Below are 21,171 nucleotides of genomic sequence, written 5' to 3'. Positions count from 1 at the left end.
ATTGATAAGGTCCAAGCTATGTATTTATGTAGCCAAGATACTTCAGGCATGTTTTTAAAAAGGTAAAAAAAGATTTAACGCCCAGCCTTAGGTGTGTGTAATCACCTGTGAACTCAAACGCCAGGTTCCAACCTCATTTTCTTAACTGGCTTCCTTGAGCTGACTGCTAGGAATGGGGCACTTAGGGAAAGTTGTACCTTGAGCTGAAAGTGCAGAACATGAATCTCTAACTCGGCTGACCAAGATGAATCCTTGTCTGGAAGAGGAAAATAAAGTCCCCAAACACCTGCATAATTCTTCAAACCCAATTTGCACAGCAACAGGGCCGAGGATGCAAATTCTTAAGTTTCCAGGAACCCTTGGGAAGGCTCTTCCAGACACATCAATATGAGGAGACACTGGCCAACTCAACTGAACTTGAACCCTGAAGAGACTAGTTTAAGAGTCTTTAGGTGCGTTTGAATCTTCAGTGAATGTTAAGTGACATCTCTTTAAAAACGCTGAACAGAATTTAAGGTTTATCCCTATGCTCACATGACAGGGACACAGTAACCCCTGTACCAGGACACACTGAAGTAACGACAGCATTCCAAAAGGCTCACCAGGCAGTGAACAAACCAGGGACTCGTTTCTGAAGTTTAGACATATCTTCATGTTCTGGGTATGACTTTTACAACATCTTTCTAAAAATTAGGCCCATAATTTGTACAAGTTATGAGTTTTAGAAACTATTAAATTCATACATTCTATAGAAAAGTTGCATAATCACAACTTTTCACAGTGACCAACATCTTAAATGTTGTGAAGGAGATAATTCGCTTTTTATTGACTCTGGGAGAAATGCTTTTGTCTGGATATGTGCCAGTTACACTGAAGAGGCACAGCCCTGGGAGGCTCAGGCTGGCACGTCACGTTTAAAGGCACGGGCCGCTCAGGTCTTCTCAGACTACACTGGAACGGTTTCTGTTAAGCCAAAGGGCATGGCTCTGTTTATCCTTGGCAAATCTTGTCTGAGCACGTAATTTCAGTGTGATTACTCTGTCACCTCTAAACTTCCCTTTCCATGTAAGTTTCCTAAACATTCCTGCAAAGCTACTAACGTCTTCTGATTCTATATATTAATTCTTCCCCCTATATGAAAGGGACACCTCAAAGAGTGACTAGCTGACTCTGCTTACTTGCACGTCCTGAAACCATCTAGAGACAACAAGCTGGAAGGACACTGAGAACCAGAACAACTTACCTTGGAGGCGTAGCCCCTCAGGGCGGAGGCGGTGCGCCGGGCCCCGCTGACACACGCCCCACACTGGGGCGTGGAGGCCAGCTGAGGCCGCGTGGCAGGGCAGTGCAAGCATCTACCTTCCCCGATGTGAAACTGTAGTTTTCATCAGACCAACAGTTGTTGTGAGCCCAGGAAAATTCACAGGGAAAAACGAGGCACAGGGCAGGTTGTTTAATGGTTGTATTTCAAGCAGGCACAACAGACGGGGAGACTCTGATCCACGGCAGGCAGCCCTGGGCGCGCAGGAAGTCGCACACACACGCTCACACTTGGGCCGTAACTGCCCCCTCACACCCTCCCCTCTCGTTAAACGGCCAATCTTCCAGGAAGCAACACAGGGAAACCTGCTCCATCACTGTACCAGAGTCCTCCGGGCAAGGCACCCTCAGTGAGGGAGTCATCTCCAAGGCGCACTCAGCGGTCAAAGAGAGGACTCGTTAGAGGAGGGGGCAGGTCTGCCTGCCCCACCCACAAGCGGTCTCACCTGCGGTTCTGGCTCTCTTCACTCCAAGGGGTTCCGAATCCTCCAAGCATCTCTTGCGGTTTGTTCCCACACTAACGTGATTAGGAAATATACTCGGATGGCCTCCGTTTAAGGTGCCATTGTGATGGAAACGAGTCAGATGGCAATTCTGGAGGTTCAAGAGAAACTGGGTGCACTCTCGGAAACCCTGGGTTTGAGCAATGTCTGCTGCCGTCAGGCCACTGGCATTTCTCAGGCTGTGCGACACAAAAACACTGAATTACGCCCCGTTGGCACGCCCGTCCGGTCTCTGCTCCTGCTGCGCTGACTAACTATCTGAAGGCAACATGGAAGAGCATACAGATTTACAGCAAGTCTTCGTTAAAGGAGCTGCTCTTCCTGTCTCTGTCACTAACTTCTCTCTCACGCACATTTGATTACTAAACAAGATTTGGGAGACAGTAATTTAAAAATCAACATACTAAACTTAAAAAAACAAAAGGCATCTTCCTATTTAACGTCTCAAAATCATTTTTTATGTTAGTCTGAAGAATGACAATTTATACTAACTTCAGACTTAGCCTGAAACTGAATTCTGTATCATCTGTACTTCATCATCCATTCCTTTAGCTCCAGTAAAATCATAATAAACAAACATTTACTGAATTGTCCATGGCATTCGCGACTGACTTCCTAAGGCGAAGGTGAGTGGCTTAACGACAAGCCAGACTTCGTACTGACACGTGACACCGTAAGTGGAAGTCTAGATGGACGCCCTGAAGCGGACGTACCGTCGGCCTGGAGATCTGAAAAGCTGAGATTTTTGAGATTTTGGCCATAGGAAAGCTTGCAGGAGTTTAGATTCTGGCATTTGAAAGCATAAGAGTGGATGTCTTCTTCTAATACTGTCCTAGGAGCTCATCCCTGAGGCCGAGTCCTACCATCAAGAAGAATCAACATCACTCTGTGGTTAATCCCACTGACAAGTACAGGACCGATGTCTCTGCACCAGCTTAGATTCAGACTAGTCAGGAGGGGTGGCAGAGCGTAAATGAAGGCTCTGAGTAAGATGGATAGGAAAGAACCCATTGAAATTGTAACTCTTAATTAGCAAACAATAAAAATTGAGGGAACAAAAGCAACTCCACGATAAAATTCCCCTGGAAGACAAGAAAATACACTGCTCTGTGAAATGAATCCGTAACACAGCAAACCAGGCTGTCAGCTGCAGGCTGATGCCGTGTCACTGGAGAAGTGCCGAGGAACCCAGGCAGCACCCAGCCCTCACGGCAGACAGCTCAGCTCCGAGCAGACGGGCCTCGCCTCGTCCCAGAAGAACAGTGCACAGCCCTGGACCCTTGTCTCCTAGATTACCACGTTAGTGGGGGAAAACCATTTAAGAGAGAAAACTACAGAATCAGGGACAAGTGAGGATATTCCACTTTAAAGGTAACCATAGCCCTGTACTCCTAGCTCCAGCCACAATACTCAAGACAGTCCAAATTCAGAAATGAAACATCCACACACTTTTGGACAGTCACTAGATACGTTTCCACGTTTAAAAGCACGAGAAAAACGATTTATACAGTTTGAAGAAAGGGAAAAGCCCACACTCAATTTGGTCAGATATAAATGAGACAAGACTTGAGAATCCCCCAAACCAACGATATTTTCTTAAAAATAAAAGGCACTGTGTGTAGCACTGGGAACTAAAGCTGACATTTGCCTTGTGGCTACGATTTCTTATCAATATTATTCTGAAATTTCACAGTGTTTTAATTTTGACATATAAATTAAAGAAAGGAAACACCAGTTTTGGCAAAGTTAATTACATGAGTTGTGTGCATATAAAATAATCATATACTTGATTTTTAGTATCAGCATGCTACAGAAATTTAACTTTCAAGTAACTTTAAGACTGGGTAATATTTTTAAAGGGTGTATTTCCTTTTCATAAGATACCATGAGTGAATGGTCCAAAAAGGTTTACTCTATGAAGAATGTGAACAGAGTAAGTTGCCACAATTAAAAATCAACAAAATTTGAAAAGATGAAGACCTAGGATAAGCAGAGTTTATAAAATGATTTCTGTAGATATAAATATGAACTTGCTCTCCGAAATCAGATACAGAAATGAGAAACTGTTGCCTAAAATGAGGACACATAAAGCTGTCGGTAAAAATTACTCCTGTAGTGGATGATAAAATAAAGAGCAGAACACAGACTTTTAAAAAGGCATTTACACCATAAATGCCAGTCCACCGAAGAAAGCGGAGATGCTCAGGGAGCATGCTGACTTTTTACAGTCACTGAAGGCAAAGCTGTCCAAATTACATTCAGCCCCTTCGCTCTGAAGCAGCCCGAGACCGTGCTTACTGCGCTTCCACGGAAACCCAACGAGACCTAACAAGTAAGGCTGGCATCCAGAGACCGCAGAGACCGCCACCACGGGGGTCCAACATGAACACGCCACTCAGCTTGGCTGGAGCCCAGCAAATTTCCAGGTGGGGTGGCACAGCGTCATCACAGTTCCAAAGAACAGGCGCCAGAGTCAACTCACGCTGCGTGCCCCCATGTGTGGACCAAGAAAGAAAGAGCAATCATAAGCCAAGCTGAACTTCAACTGGTTCCTCAAATAACTCTGAGGGGTCAAAGAGTGATCCAAAAGGGAGTTCCAGACATTCCAGAAGACATACGGACAGACACCAGAATCTGGGCCACGTGGTAGCTGTGAAGAACTACTCGAGTTCATGTCAGCACCGTCTTTGCAGTATTATTAGAAACGGGGACACACAGTATCCCTTCTCCACTTCTGGTGAAACCACGAAGACTTCGACCATGAGATCTCTCAGTTACTCAGGACTGGACGCAGCACCCAGTTTCCCAGCGCTGGTGTTCCTCTAAAGCAAAAAGATCTGCGAGCGCCTGGGCCTGGTGCAGGACAGCAGGCCTCCCCATGCCTCCCTCCTCCACCTCGTGTAGCGTGCTCCTCTGCTCTGCTCACACTTAAACCCTGCTCTGCTGGCCATGCAATCGTGCGGGGCACAGAAGTGGGTGGTAAGGAATGGATGGGGCCACCAGTTCAGGGGGCAGGCGCTTCTTCTGTAAAGGGCTAAACAGCAGGGACTGTAAGCTTTCTAGGCCGGACTCCATTCTCTCGTTGTCGCCTGAAGCAGCCTTAGATGATATGCAAGGATCACAGTGCTGGCTATGTTCTAATAAACCTTTAGCTTCAGGGACTGGAATCTGAGTTTCGTATATTTTTACATATCGTGAAATGAAACGTTATTCTTTTGATTTTCACTCAACCATTTAGAAAATCACTCTTAGTTCATAGGCCATACAGAAGAAACAATGGGGGGACTAGCTGAGTAACACTTAACCAATAGGTGGCATCAGTAACTAGTCTCCTACTTTTTAAAAATCCTGCTGCGGCACAGCTGATGGCCAACGTTAATCCCTGTCGTGCAGCACGGCGACTCGGCGCCGCGTGCCTGTTTCCACGCTCTCTTCCACTACGGTCTGTCATGGAGCTATGCTGCCGCAGCTCCTGCGCTCTAGTGGGGCCTTGTTTATCCATCCTGTATGTGAGCGCGCACACCTGCTGACCCGGAACTCCCAACCCCTGCCTTCCCCACCCCTCTTACCCTAGGCAACGGGCCTGTTCTCTCTGTGAATCTGTGTCTGCTCTGTAGGTAAGTTCATATGTGTCCTATTTTAGATCCCACATGCAAGTGATGTCATATGGTATTTGTCTTTCTCTGACTAGACCACTAACCCTTAATAAGAGATGCCTATTGGTTCCTGAAAAATGTCTCTCTGGTAATTTTGTGTACTATTCAATTCAAACAAAATCGAACTTTTTTAAAAGGCTGTCCAATCTGTTAAACCACAAAATGTCAAAATACCAAGAAAAATATCTGAAGGTAAACTTCAGAAGAATGTAAAAATAAAAGACTCTGAGAGAGCACGCAGAAGTAATATAATCATTCCTATTCCATTTGAGTGTTTTCAGTTGAAAGTTCAAAGTGTCTCACAGCTGAATCAGGCAATGTACTTAATGTGAAGAAGGCGAAACTGCCTTTATAGGTCTGAATCCTCAAACAACCTCTTAATACTTCCTAAGTAGAGGGTTTTTAAGTGTACTCCACAGAGGCTGAAAATCATGCTGGCTTTTTGCTAAAGACTAGAATAAGTAATAATTAAGTAGTATAGTTCCCAAGACACTTTAACAAAACAGGCTCAGGTCTTTAAATTCATTTTTTAATATACACTTTCTTGAGCATGTTTCAATTTTGACATTTTAGGAGCTGAAACAGTTACCCTGGTTACAATGTACCGTCAACTTATTAAGCCTTCAAATCCTAATGTTCCAAGTGTAAGCAGATTTTAAACCTAGTGATTTTGCTGAAAGTCCAATGGGAGCTGGGCGCATGAATGTGACTTAGGATTTACAGGCTCTGTGATAATTTACATTCGAATGTGGTCTCTCCTTGTGTTACACTACTTTTTAAACAGTCAGGCCTTAACTCTTCAATCCTGAGGTATTTACTACACTTCCTGCTGACCACGCCTACCAACCCCATGAGACCGCTGAAGAAAAAGTTAGTCCGGACTGCAGTCTGCAAACCCCAGTCCAAAGGGAAATTCACAGCATCTGGCAGACACTGCGCAAAATCACTCTAAGGAGCTGTGCTCTGCATGGAAGCTGGGGTAGTGATGGACGCGTATACGCTAGTTTAGATTATGTCATTAAACATACACACCAATTTATTATCTTTGGTTGACTGTACTTGGGCAACAGACTAAACCTGATCTAAAATCCACCTACCTCTGCCCATTTCTGAAACCAAAAAGCCACACATGGGATGTGCTGTTCAATTCTACTTCACCTCTCTGGCCCTCTCTGGTATCCATCTGAAGAGTCTCCGAAAACGGGCAGAGATTTTAAAAAATCAGTCAACTTGGGTGTTCAAATTGGGTCTACTCTGTTAAGGTTTTAGAACTGACTCTCTTTAAAGGCGGACACGAGCAGTTGCGGAGGCCGGAAGTCCGTTTGCTGCAGTCCGTTACAGACGCCGGGACAACCGTCTGTGTCGGCGACTTCGGCTCCTGTAACCACCACTGAGACGACACAGTCACTCGACCCATTTTCTCCCAACAGTTCCCAGTGCTCTTTCAAAACGGGAGTATGAAAACGTGGGAAGACAAAGAATAGTATCTGCTGTGAATTATTCTGCTGAATCACTGGCAAAATAAATCAAACTTTTTATACTCTACTGAAGTTGAAACATAAATTCTCATATACTATATTTTCTGTAATAAAATTCTGAATGGTTTATTACAACGTATTATACCTGAACAATATATCCCCAAAGAACTTTAGAACAAAGCTCCACTCTGCGGCCAGCTAATCCCCCATCTATTTTCCACTTACAGTGTCACAACATCAGAAGCCGTTCTAATAGTTTCCTTTTTTAAAAGAAATTTGAAAAACCACGGATCGAGAAGTATCTGAAGTACGTTTAGAGTCTGAGTCGTCACATCACCTTCAGGATGTTTTCTTTTTAATGCCATGGGACAATGAAAGATAACCACAGTTTTATATAAATAATATTTCTGTTAAAATTCTGATCTCAACTTAACTATTGTTAGTTTACAAATAAAAAGGTAGATATCATAAATTAGGGTAAGCAAAGCATGCAAATCTAAAGAATCTATATCTGAAATCCTAGATTAGCATTAAAACCAATCACCGCAACAAATACCTCAACAGTATGCCTCGTGTGGAGAAAGGAAGCCATACTGAACATTCAATGCCACAACCGTAAGGTTTCGGAGAAGCACCTGTGGCAGTTTCAGCAGTTTCTATATGGAATGCTCCCCCTTTCTAGGATTACTTGAAAAAATCAAGTCAATTCGAATTACGTAGCTGTAAAACATTGACATGTGTAGTTTTTACAGATTCAGAATCTTCTATGTGATTTAAAACTGGCAATGGTTCATAAAACAGGAAACTTAAATAATAAGGGATCACATATTTGCAGGCAACATTTTGATTGAAAATACAGACACACACATGAGGTGCAGAAGCGCAGCTGAGCGTAAGCCCCTGTCACGTGACCACCTTGGCCAAGAGCTGTCGCTCCGAAACACTGCCTTCTCAATCACTTCTAGTAATGTTTAGCATGAAGCCAATTTAATTATGTCAGTATTTCAACAAAAGTTTAACAGTATGGACTAAAAACCATTAACTCACGATTCTGGTTACTTTAAAATTTGGTATGCTGTATCTCAAATACATTAGTAACTATTCCTAGATGGAAATAAGCAAATACATGGAATCATTAAAAAAAAAAAAAAAAGATAAAACATTACTAAATGCCCATTTGTACAGACAGAACATTACAAACATCTAAAATGCCTTCAGTCAAAGAGAAACGTGTATTTTTAACCCTTTGGTATCCAAACTCTCAAATAAGTAATTATAAAAACGTTCTTAAATATATTTTTCAGGTAACAATAGGAAGAAAGTATTTTTTAAAGTTTCTACTTGAATAAATTTGGTGTCAAGTTTTCATTTCAAGTTCAACACTACTGGGGGTAGTTTTAATTTGCAACTGAACCCCAACTATGTCTGTACACGTTAAAATACAACAGCATCATTCAGAGAGTCTGACAGAATAGTTAACAGGCTCCCACTGTAATTTGGCAAAGGAAAAGAGGTCTGAATTTAGAAAGCATTGCTTTTATTTGAAAGCGCCTTTTATAAAAGCGGTGATTAAACAAATATTAAAACTGGGCACTATTCAGGTTGCTATGACCACAAATCTAGGCGCCCCAGGCCCCCACGAGCTGCTCCTTCCCAGCAAGCAGATCTCAGCAGCTGCCTCGGAGTGATCCCTCCACCTGCCTGCAGTCGCTTAATAAAGGAAGCCAGAATCAGGAAACCCAGGCTGCTGCAGCGGCAAGGCCAGAACGGAATGCACAGGGTCCCAAGATCAGAAACTACTAACCCGGACGACACTTCTCCTACAGTTCATGCTTGCACTATTACTCTGAGGGGCAAGTGGGTGAACAAATGAAGGCAAACTTCAAACGGGAATAAACGTCTAATAAAGTAAGTATGGATTACATTTTGCCATGGGCAAAAGTGGCAAACCAACTTTCGATACTAACATTAAATATGCTCATCACATGATTTGCCCCAGTGAAAATTTCGCTTCTAGACGGGGCTCTATGGGTCAGCAAATAAAGGTGGGTCATAAACCTGGACCAAACTAAACCAACTCCATTTCAGTTATGAATTCTTGGAAGTTCAGCAAAATACTTTTTTTGCAACACTGAAAACTGTATTAAGATCCCATGTTAAGACTTCTGTTGACTTTAATCACCTGTGTCCATTTTACAAATCAGGTAAGAGATTTTTTTCAGAGTGAACCACTGAACTTGCCTATTTAAGGCCATGGATGCGTCTTTCCCTATCTGATGATCATAACTAACTTTCTCTTGGGATCAAAATAATTAAGTTAAAATATATGTAGCTCATTGGAAGATCTATTCAGTCACCACAGAACCAATGGCTTTTATGAAACACTCTCTTATAGAAAGCTGTGGACTCTGTCACTATTAGACACTGGCAACTGTATATAGTGATATTAAAATAGACTGGCAAACTGGCCTTCGATGCAAGCAATTCTGAATCTCTAAATCTCACTAAATCCATTTTTCTACTCTGAGGCATTAAAAAAATCTACTTTTATAGATTGATACGGAAACATTCTCCGTTATCTCTCAAGACAATAAAAATATTAAAAATCAATCAGTGTCAAAGTGCTAAAGTAAAGCTAATTCAAGGGTAGAAATCCATAGTTCACAAACTTGGGGGTAAAAGGTCGCCTTAATCAGCAGACAGCAAATTTCAAGAGTCTTTCCTGGAAATCACATTAAGACTTAATTTTATGTTGTTACTTGAATCGATTGGAGAGCTGAAGAACCAACTTTTCCATGGTACGATCTGCCCTTCTTCCAATCAAACACCCTCTATGCGTGGCGAGCAGCGTTCAAATCGAGACTGCAGAGAACTGAACTGTCACGAAAGCGAAGTTAGAGGTGGTGACAGTTCAACTTGACGCAAACTTCACACTTGAGGGAAAAATGAGTGAGAAGCATCTGTAGAGGTCTGGATCATTTAGAGCATACACACATTTAATCTGGCCACAGAACCGCCATAATCCTGCTGGTTCTTAGTTTTGGATGTAAACAGTGGCAAATTCCAACGACAGTCATATAAGCGGAAATAAAACCTCACATGAAAAAGAAAACTTGGCACCAAAACTCAAGATGTAAAATAAGAGAAGAAAAAGAAACTCCATCAACATACTCACGTGTGGCGCTAGAAAGTGTGCCGCAGCGCGCGGACGCGGCATGCGTTACCTTACGGACGCGGCCTACATTGACAAGTAGGTTATGTAACAAACCGCTCTAGCCACGGTCGCCTGGCCCTCGGGCCCTCACCATTATCTACCCCATGGCCAAAAAAGCAGCAGCTTCAGATTTTGGCCACTTTATGTAGCAGATACACAAAAAGCAAAGTAGGAGTTAATAACAAAATCATTAATTACCACCAAGTGTGAGAAAACACTGATACAAGACAGCTCTTAATCTAGTCACAGAAAAAGGAAAAATTCCCACTACCCCATCTACAGCATGGAATATTAACACTCCAGTTCACTCTGAACTGGGGGAAAAAAAAATTAGTAACTGTAAGTAAGGCCATTTTGTGCCCCTTGATGCTCTTAAAGCAAAAAGGCACGGCCAGGACTGCACCTCGCCATGTGGGCAGCCTAACAGAAAACAGAAGATCTAAGTACCATGATTTGGGGGGAATTAAACTATTGTTTGTTGGTAGACTAAAAGTGTTAAACTATAAAAATGTGCAGAACAGATATTAAAAAGCAATTTACAATTTGGCTTACTGGCAAAATTGACATTTTATCTTTGTGTTAAAACTGAATAACCACACATACGACAGCGATTAATAATGACCACTGTGCTCTGCCTCCAGGCCAAAGACTTACAATTTTAAAAACTGCTTTTGGCTAGGCGGCTCAGGCTAAGCATTTGTTCTAAGAAGTCTGTGAAAGTTCAGACCAGGGAAATCACCATGTACAGGTCTCGAGGGTGGCTTATATGAGGAGGGAAAGCAAGCTGGCACTCAGGCCACGCTCAGGCACACTTGGTGGGAAAGGGACACTCGAGGGTCCTGTAACAAGGACAGAACTGTAAATAGGATGATCTCATTTTAAAAAGACACCTATTAAAAAAAGGACATCGCGAAAGAAAGGTATTTACTGGTTCAAAGGATTAAGCTATCCATTAAAGTGAATAAAACTTACATCTTAGTAATAAAACACTCAGGACCAATTATTGTTTAGAAAACTAAGTCATCAGGAAGATCAACTTCTGATTATTCATTATTTTAATAAATGACAATTAAGGAATTTAATCAATTATCTTATGACTCTGTGTTTCATAATCAAAGCTTCTGTTATTAAAATTAAAGATCAGAGTTTTAAACCTAAAAACAGCAAAGAAAATGGCATCTATAACTTTGCTTTAAAGCAATGCATTGAGAATCATCTCAGTGCTTTTTAAAACTATGTAATATATTCATTAGTGAATCATCAATTGTTTTTACATTACCTTAAGTTATAACTACATATGAAGTCACAGGCTCCCTGCAATGTAACAGTTAATACAGGTCACAGTTATAACACTAAATGGCTATATAACTAAATGATCCAAGCCCATTACTAATGTCCAGTCTTAACGATATAATACTTACTGAAACAGAAGCTAAGATACTAAGAGATTAATGACAGCCCTCGGTATTAGACAGGCCTTACATTAACGTATATGGTTCTGCTGTCCAGGATCTGTTTTCAATATTTATTATGATACAGAGTCAAAACAATGAAGTGGAAACCAAAGGGTTAAACTAAGTTAGTTTTGTGGGTTTTATTTTTCCCAAAGTCTAAATTTTCACATCTCCAATTAGAATAAAGTGATTTGTAATTAATTGTAATGAAATACTCATCACACTCAAGGTAAAACAAAAAAGCTGATATTATCACAGTTACTTTGGTTATTGTAGCTCTATAGCTTACACTCAACATTTAAGGGTGAAAACCGCATCCATTTTGTTAATGCTGTGAACTGCAGAAGAAAAATTTTTATAATAAATCTTTAAGGAAAAGTTAATACAAATAAATTCAACACTAAAGTAAATGTATAATGCCATGTCTAGCTAATGATTTGCATACACAATCACATTTTAAAATTAATACACTTAAATGCTTATATTGTTCTATGAAGCTATAAATAAGCCAGTTGATATAAACTGGGCTAAGACAAGGATATCCTAAAATTATGACATCAGTATCAAAAACTCAGAATGAGTTTGAAGTCTTTATTATATATAGTTCCATTTTACATGGAATTATAAAATCATTAAAAATCGTAATAGGTTTTAAAATATAAGATGTTCTCACATCTAATAAAAGATGAGGAAATAAAAATTTACAAGAGCTAATTGTCTGTAAGATATTTTGAGCCAGAGAGGCCTGAAAAGATAACGTAATCCAATTCAAGGCACTCATTTTTACATTAAAACTTGGCAAACTTTGAAGACTTGCCCACAGTGACACAGCTAGGCGGTGGTAAAGTCAGCAATGCCAGGCTCCAAACTTAACGGGTTAACTGTCATCTCCCTAATACGCTCACTCACTCTCTCTCTCATGGCAAGAATTCCAAGGCTGCTGTGACCAAGGCCCCTTCTGCTAGTGGTCAATTTAACCCACACAGCAACCTGCTTACTACCGACAACTCATCTAAAAAGCAAAACTACGTTACTAATGTTAAAAACAAAGCTCAGAACCTGTGCTTGCTCTAAACCTGTCTCTAAACACAGCACCCCGACCACATCTTTGGTTGGCATGAATAAATGAAGACGCTTACTCGACTTGAGCCCCGTTAGCCACCAGGGCACTAATGCAGTCCAGGCTCCCAGAGCGAGCCGCCTTGTGAACAGGAGTCTCGCCCTCACAGTCCTGAAACGACAAAAATGATACACACAGTGAAAACATTCAGATCCACATTCTGGAGTCATTAATGAAGGCCGTGGGCCATTTAATGAAGGCCGTGGGCCATCTCAGCCCTCTCTGAAACTCTGAAACAGAGCAAGGTGAGCGGAATTTGAAGCAAAACACAAAGTGCAGACGAAAGAGCAGAGCAGACCAAGGAAGGAGCACATGCTCCCGGATTTTCAGGCGAGAACCGAGCACTCCAGGGGCCTCCGCAGCAACGGCAGCACGTGTACTGCAGGCGCAACTGAGAAACAATTCTTATGGCGAACCACTGTGCAGATGAATGTACAACGCAAAACCACTGTCCTCAGACAAAACCAGTAATCCAGGCCTAACACCCACGGCCTGGTCTAGTCTGCCCACATGTATCTACGTCTCCCACAGGACATCCTGAGGCCACACATCATCTCAGGCACGCCCAGCACCCCCACTGCCCCAGATGTTTTATCCTGAGTGTGAATCAGCCCTACACTTTAAACAGCACTGCTGAGATAAAGGGTCGAGAAAGACTAGGAAGAGAGAACGTGGAGTCAGACAGGCAGCTCCACACAGTTTGGGCTGTTTGTGACGGGCATCTGTGTTTAAGGACCTCCAGAAAGGCTGCATTAGAACCTGACCGATCCTTCAGAGGACAAGGAAATGGAAACCCACTCCAGTATTCTTACCTAGAGAATCCCGTGGACAGAGGAGCCTGGTAGGCTGCTGTCCACAGGGGTGCACAGAGTCGGACACAACTGAAGTGACTTAGCATGCATGCACTGGAGAAGGAAATGGCACCCCACTCCAGTATTCTTGCCTGGAGAATCCCAGGGACAGAGGAGCCTGGTGGGCTGCCGTCTATGGGGTCGCACAGAGTCGGACATGACTGAAGTGACTTAGCAGCAGCAGCAGCAGACCCTTCAGAAAACAACGTTGAAGGAGGCAGAGGAAGTGAGCGACTGACTCAGGCAAATGACTCTGAAGAATACAGTCATTAAAAAAAAGAATTACTCTACACTGTATGAAAGGACCCCAAAAATCTGAAATACAATTTCATTCATAGACTCGGGGGTAAAATAAAAGGTCTAGAAAGACAGCAATCAAGAGAAGCTGCTTCCGTTAGAACAACTGATTTAGGACTCTCTGCCTCAGAAATGCCAGGAGTCCTTGAATCAATCACACCCCTTCATCACCGAATGGGAACGTGGTGCAGAAGGCCACACGGAGTTGGGGGGAAAGACAGCAGGCAGGAGTGGCGCGGCTGCACACGGCGCTCAGGAGCGTCAACTCGCAGGGGAGAGCGCGGCGGAGCACTGCATGAAAACAATGCAAGGGAAAGACGCGGCTGCTCACTGCAGGGAAAAGCACACACGTTTAAGCTCAAAAGTGACATGAAATCCCCAACAGAATAGTCCCATTTTTGAAGAAAGAAACAGAAAATCATGAGTCTACACAGTAAACTACCTGGTAAAGTCAACTTAAAACAACTATAAAACCTACCCCTATTCTCTGAAATGGGGAGGCACACGCTAAGGATGTGCAGAAAGGAGGCAGCGATCGCCCATGTGCATCGCCGGGATGAGCAGAGTCAAGACTCAGATGAGATTCTGCCAAATAACACAGAGACGGAGAAAACAAAACAGGACTTTAAAAACGATCTTTAGTATAAGAAAAAAGGTTTTCTATATTGTTTCAAGAAGATGGTGGGACAGCAACAGAAGGCAGAGAAGAAAGCAGAGCCACCCTGCTCCTACTTCGCATTATGCGAGGAGCCCATTTCAGCTGGGGAGGTCAGAATGAACACTATTTAAAGAAAACTGCAACCAACAGAATGAAAGTCAAGAGCAATTTTATGGTTACTCACATCTCAAGTTCAGACCAGTCATATTTCAAAAATACCAAACAGCTTGTAATATGACTCTAGAACTATTGCTGGCAAACTCTGAGTCATAAAAGACAGAGGAAGACGCGCCAGAAATCCAAAGCAGAAAAGTCACCTTGAATTTTAATTAGAAAAAAAAAAAATTTTCTAATCTAGTTATAAGAAACTCCAGGCAATATCAAGCAACAGCACCATCCTAGAAGGTGTTTTAAAGAGATGACTTATGGACTACAAAAATAAACCACTTTACAACGAACTCCACTTCCTCTTTGGGTAATCTCAGAGCACTGAGCCTCGAGATGGCACATCCAAGCTCCGGTGGCCACTCCTGCCAACCTCAGCAGTGGCAGCGAAGGCCTCCATTACGCTTGAGGAAATGAGCTCAGAAAGGTTCGTAACTAACATGCCAAAAGATTAAGACTAGAATATGAGTTAAAACAAAACTTATTAAGACTAGGTGCCAAAAACTATATACACATGAAGAATAGGAAAAACCTGGATTCAGTTCTGTACGTTTGTGTGGGAAATGAAGAAAAACTGTCTACCTTGAGATGAGCCGAGAGGAAGACTACTGGGGCCTCAGGGTCTCGGGGTGCTGGTCACGGCAGTCCAGCCTGGCAGCCAAGCTTCAGTTCCCCATGTGAGACCACAGTCAGCCAAGGCCCCCCCCAAGGGGGACGTCAGGCCCCAGCAACACCCCGGTCGGTGAGAGGACTGGGCGCGTGGGGCCAGGTGGGCTCTCGCAACACTAGAGGAGCGCTACAAGGAGACTGGCCCTGGGGATATCTGCCCTGGAGCAGGGCCGGGGAGGGTTTCCACACAGCACCATCCAGAGCAGCTCAGGGAAGGGGCGTCTGCGGAAAATACCCAGCTGCTGGAAACCATTCTATGAAAAGGGGGCTTCTGGGCTTAGAAGTCTTGAAACACAGCATTAGATGACTTCTTCAGAGCTCTCCAAATTAAATGTTACATAACAACTTAATAAAAATCATCATGAAGAAGGTTCTACACTTAAAACTCCACATATACACTAAACAGTAACTACTGCTATTCACACTATCCTATCTCACTGATAAGGAAATTGAGTCACAACCAAGGAAACAGCTTGCCCAAGGCCACAGAGACAGGAGGCAGGGCGCACCCTTTCCACCAGGAGGAAGGGGGAGGAGAATCCAGGAGCAGGAAGGAGACCGGTGAGGACAGGCAACGCCTAGCGCCACAGCCACACAGCTGCCCAGTCGGAACTCCCGAATTCTCGGAGAAAAGCGACAAAGCACAGGAGGAGCGTGTGTGAGGGGGGTGGCGTGGAGGGTAACCGGTGAGCCGAGCAGCAAGAGATGGGCCTAAATCCAGGCTCTCCTCGTAGCCCTGCCCCGCTACCCAGGCTCACGATGAGACAAATGGCCCTCACCCTCACTCCCCTTCCTCACTGACCCCTGACTTAAACGGCTGCTACAACGCCTTTCCTCAACCTGGTGTCCCGGAGTCACTTTCTCCTTGACACCTGACTGCCTCCCAGTCTGGCCATCATCCCCACCTAGTACCTGGAGCGAATAACTCAGATGGTAAATCTGCCAAAACTAACGCAACCAGATGACTGTAGATGACTTCACAGCCATTCTTCTGCCGATCAGCTGTGTCCTCACAGCCATTAGCGGGGATGAAGCTAAGGCAGCTGTGAGCAGGGGAGCCAGGAAACCTAGGCTCAAGACCAGACTCCTTCCGCCACCAGCTGTGACCGTGGGCAGCTTGCTGTGGATCACAGTAAGTCACACAACAGGTGAAAGCACTCTGAACAGAAAGCATTGCGATGTGAAGGCCGATTATCCACAAACAGTTTAATAAACTTAAGTTCCAGTTAGCCCACAGGTAAAGCTCCTACACTCTAATTAACGCCTCAATTTAAAACTCAACACCATGTAATTACAGCCGGAAGAAGAAAACAAAAACAAACCACGTCAATCACAGGCACTCCCTTACCGGTTTGTTAATGCTGGCTCCTGCTTGGATCAACCAGACGAGGCACTGAGGGTGTCCCCCAAAAGCGGCAACGTGGGCTGGGGTCTGTGCGTAACGGGTGGTGGAGACGTCCAGGGTAGCCCCTGCTCTCACCAACTGTATCAAGCATTCCAACTTGGAGAAGAGCAGGAGGGGATAAAAGAGGCACAAAAGTCAGTATACCAGTAACTCTACTCAATCTAAACTCTATGGTGGAGACGAGTGGGGCTGTGCTAAACTTTTTTCTGTTTAACGAAGTAAAGGCATGCCTTCCCAATATCACAAAATTTAAAAGGCTTATTTAAAAACACATTTTTCCTCTTCCCTGTAAAAAAGCTGGCACACAGGAACAGAAGTCAAAAGGATGGACCCAATACAAATTTAAATGTTTTTCCTACAGCTAACAAAACCAATATACTCTTGTATATCAACTATAGGTCAATTTTTAAAACAGCTCAAATCAGAAGAGACTGGACTGTATATTCAAGGATTTTGACCAGAACTAAGCTTTGCCACTTTCACGAACTATTCTAAAAAATTCTGAACACTTAAGAGTGACTGGTTGGATTTTCTGCGTCCTGCACAGGCCGCACTCAGGCCCAGCTCCAGATCTCAGGGAGAAGACGGCGCTGAGCAGGCGAGAGGGCAGCACTTCATCTCGTCACAGTCTGTATAGAATCCCTTCCGCCATCAAGGATAAAACTGGCCGAGCAGCAAAGGTGAGCTCTGCTCGGGCAGGTGGACTCAAGGCAGACAGAAGGGCGGGAGTCAGGACGAGACTCTGCAGCCGGGCACCAGGATCACACTAGTCTCTGGAGAAAGAGCCAGCACACTCAACTTATTCAGCAAGCGCCTACGCTGCGCCCAGCACTGTGAGGGAAGGTTTGCCGTCCTCAGACCGAGGACAACTGCCTGTTTCTCCTCCCCAAACACCATGCAGTCAGTGGGGAAAAAAACTGCTCACTGCCAGCAATCCTCCTCCAGAGGACAGACCTCAGGTGAGGAACAAACGGCTACCCCTGGGTCTCACTCCGTGTCTCTTATCCTCTTTCAGCAATTTCACCGTTTCCTTTCAAAGGATAGAGCACTGCCACCAACGATTTTGTGAGGATGAACTTCCAGTTGGTGGTATAGATTTAAAATAGGATTTGTCTTCAAGAAACCTGAATCTGAGAGTAAAGGCTGAAAAAGAGGTACTATTTTGGTATATTTTTACATATTGCTCTTATTAATGTACTGAGTGAAAAATGAAGGTCAATAGTAGTGACAAGATGAGCAGGTCTCAAAGCCAACAAAAATGAAATAAGGATAAAAATCGCTTGATATGCCAAAAGTAGTTAATCTTAGTATGAACTGAGAGGTCCCTAGACTAAAATTTGTTAACCGAGGTTTGATGAAGGAAAGCAGGTTTGGAATTTTGGAAAGATACTGTTCAATAGGACACCTTGTAAAAAACAAGGTGTAATTAAGAGTTTTTAAATGATGTCTGGTTTAGTCCTCTGGGCGTGAACAAGCCTCATAAAACGGTGAGGTAATTTGTGCGTAGCTGGCACATTTCTAGGAACACAGATTGAGAGCTGAGAGTAGTTCACAACATGCTAAACGCTCAGCTGGCTTTGCACAGGCTGAGAACAATGAAGGCTTGCGTGCATGCTCAGTTGCATCTGACACTTTTGCAACACCATGGACTATAGCCTGCCAGGCTCCTCTGCCCGTGGGATTTCCCAGGCAAGAATACTGGAATGGGCTGCCACTTTCTTCTCCAGGGAATATCCCCGCCCCAGGGATGGAACCCACGTCTCCTGCATTGGCTGGAGGGGTGGGGTGGGTGGTTCTTTACCACTGAGCCACCTGTGATGCCCTGAGGAGTTCACAGCGTGCTAAACGGTCGGCTGGCTCTTGCAGAGAGAACAGTGAAGGCCTGAGTGTGCACCAAAGGAGGGAAGCTGCTGGCAGGGTGTGGGGAGACAGGGCTGAGAACCCTCATCAGGACCTCTGGCCTGACTTTCGCCCTAACAGCCTTTTCTTGCGGCCCCTTCTGCACGTAAGATCCCACAGAGCCGGAGGCACTAAAATAAAAGGCTCCGGTCACGACTTCTGGTCTCTGAGGGCCATCTACTACAAGGTGTCCAAGGTTTACTACCCACGTTCTGTACAAGCAGACTTGGTGAATTCAGCTGGTTTCATTTTTATTACAAAATACACAGGCATGAAATTCACCACTTCCATCACCATAGCCATCTTGCTATTTTTAATTCCTAGAAACAGGGGAGGCACCTCTGCCTTGGTAAGTATTCTAAAGGAGTCCTTAAGCATTTTACAGAATGTTTGGGGTTGCCATGCTGTGTCCTTCTTAACCAGGGTAGGGAAGATCGGAATCAATAGGGGAACCTTTGCCCTAAAAATCTGCCTTGGCTATTACACGGGTGGTGGCGGTACTGTTTAGTCCCTAAGTCTGTCCGACACTTTGGGACCCCATGGACCGTAGCCCGCCAGGCTCCTCTGTCCACGGGATTTCCCAGACAATACTGCAGGGAGTTGCCATTTCCTTTTCCAGGGGATCTTCCCAACCCGGGACGGAACCGTCTCCCGCACTGGCAGGCGAGTTCCTTATCCTTGGACCACCTGAGAGGCCCGTTACCAGGGTGCCTCTCCCCTCCCCCCGCCCCCAAACACGAAGATGCCGAGAACCAGCGCTTTGAGAACTACCTAGTTCAATGTAAAAACGAAGATGCGCTCAGCAGGGAGATGGCTCCCGAGCTAACTGACCGGCTGGGGAAATCCACATTCCAGGCTGCAGGGAGACGCGCCGGAAGGCGCTTTTATTCTCGTTTATTGACACTGATTTCCCCGGGGATCTCACGGCCGCGCACGGCCAGCCTCCTCGCCCCGCCGTCGTGACTCCCTCTCACTGAAATAAGCCGACTTCGTTTCCCTGGGGCCCGGAAGCTGCGGCGGCAGCCGGCACAAGGAAGCCGTCACGGCCGCTTCTGAGAAGCCCGGAGGCCCTCCCTGACGAGCACTCCTCGGGGCGCGGCAGCCGGCGCCTCCCGTCAGGTCTGCAGCGGCGCCAGCGCTCCCAGCGCCACGGGCCGCGGCGCCCGACAGGCCCGGCGCGCGGCGTCGCAAGAGGCGGCCGATGAGCGGCCGAGCCGGGACCCGCCGCGCCCGGCCCCGCGGGACCCGACGCGCGGCGGGCCACACCGACCCGGCCACACGCGGCACGGGGCCGCCGGGAGCTTCGAGCGCCGCGTCCCGCCCGAGCCCGAAACCTCCCACTCGGCCCCGGGCGCCAGGCGGCCCGACCCAGGCTCGGCTCGTGGAGGTTCCCCGCGGAGAGCCTTCCCTCAGAGACGCGCCCGGGCGGCGCGGCGCGAGGAGGCTCCGCGGGGAGAAGCTGCCCGCGGAGAGCCTTCCCTCAGAGACGCTCGCGCCGGCGCGCCGCGTCTCCACACGGGCGGCCCGGCCCTCGGCCCCGCCGGCTGCGGACGAACCTCGCCGGCGGGGCGGCGCCTCGCAGCCGCAGCCCGCGTCCGAAACTTGCGCCGCCGCACATGCGCCGCGCACGCCGGGCCCGCTTCCGCCGGCGCTCCCGGCGCGCCCCGCGCGCCCCTCGGAGCCGCGGTCGCCCCCCCGCGCCGCCGACCAGACGCCCCGGCCCCTCGAGGCGCCGCCGCGACCCCCCCGTTTCCGCCCCTCGATTCCCGCCCCCCGTCCCCGATGCACCCCGCGACCCCCGAGCCTCGGCCCCCGACCCCTTCTCCCCGGCCCCCGCGGCAAAGCCGCGGAAGATGGCGCCTTAAAGGGCCCGCGCCCACCTTGCCGAAGTGCGCGGCCCAGTGCACCGGCGTCCAGCCGTAGAAGGAGTCCTCGGCGGCCAGGTGGGCGCGCGGCGTCTGCTGCAGCAGCGAGCAGAGCGCGGCCAGGTCCCCGTCGCGGCAGGCGCGGTGCAGCGGGAAGCGGAGCGACAGCAGCTCCTCGCTGGAGAAGCCCGCTTCCACACCCGCGCCCGCTCCCACCGCCGACATGGTCCGTCACGGAAGAGCGCGGACTGGCGAGCAGAGAAGACGTCTCAGGGAGGACCCGAGAGGCCACCGCCGCCGTCCGAGCACAAAGGAGCAAGAGCAGCGCGGCCGCCGCGTCCCGCCTGCTGCCGAGCCGAGAGCGCACAGGGACGGGGCGGGGCGGGGGCGGGGCCTGCGGCGGCGGGCTGGGGGCGGGGCCGGAGGCGTCGGGGGAGGAGCCAGGGTCTCTGGGGGCCGGGCCAGGGGCGGGGCCGGGCCAGGGGCGGGGCGGGGCGGGTGCATTTCTGGCTTGCGTCTCCTGTCCAGACCTCAGGGCTGACGGTGTCTTGACTCCCTTAATGAAAACTTCCCGGAGCCGCAGGTTTCGGGTGCGGGCGCAGCCCCCTGAGGCTACG

At 46.6% G+C, this 21,171-nt stretch overlaps 1 protein-coding gene across 1 annotated transcript in view; it reads right to left on the bottom strand.

The window, feature by feature from the left end:
- ANKRD10 (ankyrin repeat domain 10) overlaps positions 1-20,922 on the bottom strand; it is a 31,407-nt gene extending 10,485 nt beyond the window's left edge. The window contains exons 1-4 of the mRNA XM_018056350.1: positions 20,570-20,922; positions 16,734-16,886; positions 12,765-12,856; positions 1,767-2,002 (exon numbers count right to left, since the gene is read on the bottom strand). Coding sequence (XP_017911839.1) covers positions 1,767-2,002; positions 12,765-12,856; positions 16,734-16,886; positions 20,570-20,779 — 691 coding nt within the window. The 5' untranslated portion in view covers positions 20,780-20,922. The remainder of the gene's footprint in view (positions 1-1,766; positions 2,003-12,764; positions 12,857-16,733; positions 16,887-20,569) is intronic.

This window comes from Capra hircus, chromosome 12 (genome assembly GCF_001704415.2).
Source record: "Capra hircus breed San Clemente chromosome 12, ASM170441v1, whole genome shotgun sequence".
Classification (NCBI taxonomy): Eukaryota; Metazoa; Chordata; class Mammalia; order Artiodactyla; family Bovidae; genus Capra; species Capra hircus.
This window is presented reverse-complemented; position numbering and strand designations above follow the sequence as displayed.